This window comes from Schistocerca serialis, chromosome 3, assembly GCF_023864345.2.
Source record: "Schistocerca serialis cubense isolate TAMUIC-IGC-003099 chromosome 3, iqSchSeri2.2, whole genome shotgun sequence".
Taxonomy (NCBI): domain Eukaryota; kingdom Metazoa; phylum Arthropoda; class Insecta; order Orthoptera; family Acrididae; genus Schistocerca; species Schistocerca serialis.
Window position 1 is genome coordinate 647,813,526 of NC_064640.1, and position 2,952 is coordinate 647,816,477.

Here is a 2,952-nt window from a genome sequence, read left to right on the forward strand (position 1 = left end):
ACCTAGTAAAATTCTATACGAATACCATGTAATATACATTAAAGCTTCGTTAGATATTTTGCACACACCTATAAAACCTTTTTATTATAGAGTTCTTTTAAAACGGCAGTTAGCACTGCCTAATGTGAGCACAATTGCTTTCGCAACCATTTACTTTTAGTATCATCACAGCCACAGTTTGCTGCTTTGAGCTTGAGATGGACTAAAATTATTTCTATTATTACTATTGTGTTAAAACTGGTTGCTTCAGTACTTCATCTATTTTAATACGCTACTCACACTACTACGAAATTCCGTTTAACATGCGAAGTAGACTGTATCGATATAAGCTTTCTAAGACTGTTCTCACTGGCAAGGCTAAAATATGAAAGTCATATACAAATGGAAATTGAGAACAGTAGCAATATTTTGGAGAAAAGCAGTAAAATTATTCCACAAAGCCTATTTAATCATCAGTTTCATGCTCAGCAAGTAGATTTGCATCGCTGTGCCCGCAGCGATGTTTTGCCTTTAACATTTAATTGATGTAGTGCCTGCATGTATGAACATACATATTTTCTACTAAACTACAGGGCAAGTGTTATTCGAGCAGTTGAAGCCATTTTTCTGTATCATCTATAGAATTCTCTACTTTTTCTACCACGTCGCCTATCCTCTCATGAATCTGTGACTCCATCATCTGTAATCTATACCGTATGTGATCGCGCGCCTCATCTATCCTCCACTTCAACTGATCGTCCACATCGCCAATTCTGTGGGCAGTGTGGCTCCGCGTCTCGAGATCCCTCGTCTCCAGATGGCCTGTAATTTCCTTAATTCTTGACGTAGTTTCGTTCAACAGCTCCACTAACATTTCTGTTACATCATAGCTAACTTCCTCCAGTTTCCGCTCCAGCTGATCCAAGACCTCTTTCAGTCTCTCTCTCATAGCTTGATCAGTTTCACTTAACCTCAGATCTAACTGCTCCTCTATGCAGCTGAGCTTCTGCTCTACTTTCTTTTCGACCTCTTCGATTCCCTGTTCAAGTTTTTCTGCGGCACCATTGAAGCCTTGCCACAAAAGAATCTGCTGCTGATCAAGCATCTGCCATGTCAGCTGTTGTACCTGATCGAATTTGTGTCCAGTTAGTTCTTTCATATCGTCCAGACTGCTGTCTAGCTGATTTTGCATTTGATTAACGAGATCCAGCACCTTACCTTCGACTTCATCCATTCTCAGTTCAAGTTTGTCTTTTACTTCATTTAGCCGCTGCACCACTTGCTCCCTCAATTGATCGAGCCTCCGTTGCGTGAAGATGGATTCTTCTTCTATTCTTTGCTCTTGTTCGTCTTTCACTTCATCCAACCTTTTGGTGAGAAATTCTCTTAAATACTCGTACCTCCTTTCGATGAGATCCTTTACCTCTTCAAACCACTGGTCAAGACAAGTGTGGACTTCATCTAACCTGAGGTCAGAGTGCTCTTCTACACTGTTGAGCCTCATATCCACAGCACGTTGCACCTCATCTAGACTAGGGACGCTCATGCTTCTCAAGTAAGTCAATCTCTGGTCGAATCTCTGTTGCACATTGTCAAACATTTTCTTCAGCTCGTCTCTCTGTTCTATGAAACTTCCTTGTAACTGTTTTTCCTCGTCCACCAAATTCTGGTTTATTCGATCACTTACTTCGTGGAGCAACACCATGAGCTGATTTTTCTCCTCTTCATCTCTGTCATCTAAATATTTCTCCATCGTCAGAACCATCGCTTGCACTTGCTCATGCACTTCTATAAGCTTTGGTTCGACTGAGAAACTCACAGCTGTATGCTGCCGTTTCAGATTTTCTTGTACGTCGACTAGCCTTTGGCGTTGCTTCTCTAGAACTGCAACTAATCTCTCACCTAAGGTTGACTGCATGTTCACTATCTTTTCCCCAAGTTGCTTCTGTACTGTCGCCAGTCTCTCCCCCACCTCATCCACCAGAGAAAGTCTTACTTCAACCTGATCTTTAACTGAAGATCTTCTCTGTTCAACTGTGCTTTCTACAATATTAACTGTCCGATTGAGCTGACTCTTCAGTTCGCCGAATCGTTGCGACAAATATTTCTCCATGTGTGCCAGTTTCTCTCTGAACTGTCGTTGGACTGCAGCCATGCTTTCCATCCACTCTTTGTCTTCTTGAGCCATTTCCGCCAGATGTGAATGCTGTGACACACTCAACGGTTCTGTCAGTGAAGCTTTTGAGTTTGCTTCCTGACGCTGACCATGACAAGAAATCTGTCTAGCCAGAGGTAATTCCATTTGCTGACTGATAGGCTTGTGGTTTTTGTCTGGAGTGAGGTTCCGTTGCTTCCCATAGTTTTGGCCCATTTCTTCCAAGACGTCGAGTCTAGTCGTTTAACGTGCTTAATTACTTCTTTTAGTTTATAGCCTCGACCGATGTGTCAGGACAGCCTACAACAAAAAGAAATCACAGCCTGTTATGTTTGTTTCTTGCTGAATAACTAAATTATTCCTTAAATAAGGCACACTAAATCAATTTCTAAAATCTGTTCACATTTGTTTTGGCACAATATGTGAAGTTCATAGCAAAATATCAATTAGGGATGAAATAAGATTTGTTGACAGCGACTACGTGTTTAAAGGAACTCTACATCTGGGTTGTCAGTCCCTCGTTGCACAGGAAATTCGCGTAAAACTAAGAATACTCTAAGAAGGTTCGTCCCAGACAATATTACTAAAATTGTGTGAGAAAATGAGAATGGGCTAAAGAGTCATTTAGCTGAAACAATTAGATACACACACAAAAATTTTAAATAAAATTCTCTTTTCCTCAGTTAACGTCTGTCAGCACCTATACCATCGTCCGCAAGTATCTGGGGTAGCTAGGTGGACAGGTTGATGGCTCTTCTCGAATTAGCCAGCAGGACACATTCTGTGAGAATATGAGTCATCGTGAGAAGACTGCCACA

The 2,952-nt window shown here is 41.2% G+C and overlaps 1 protein-coding gene across 1 annotated transcript; it reads right to left on the minus strand.

Annotated features, from left to right (window-relative positions):
* Positions 1-580: 580 nt before the first annotated feature.
* Positions 581-2,167, minus strand: LOC126471073 (putative leucine-rich repeat-containing protein DDB_G0290503). Its single transcript, XM_050099146.1, has one exon. The coding sequence runs from the start codon at positions 2,165-2,167 to the stop codon at positions 581-583; it is 1,587 nt and encodes a 528-aa protein (XP_049955103.1).
* Between the last annotated feature and the right edge of the window lie 785 nt (positions 2,168-2,952).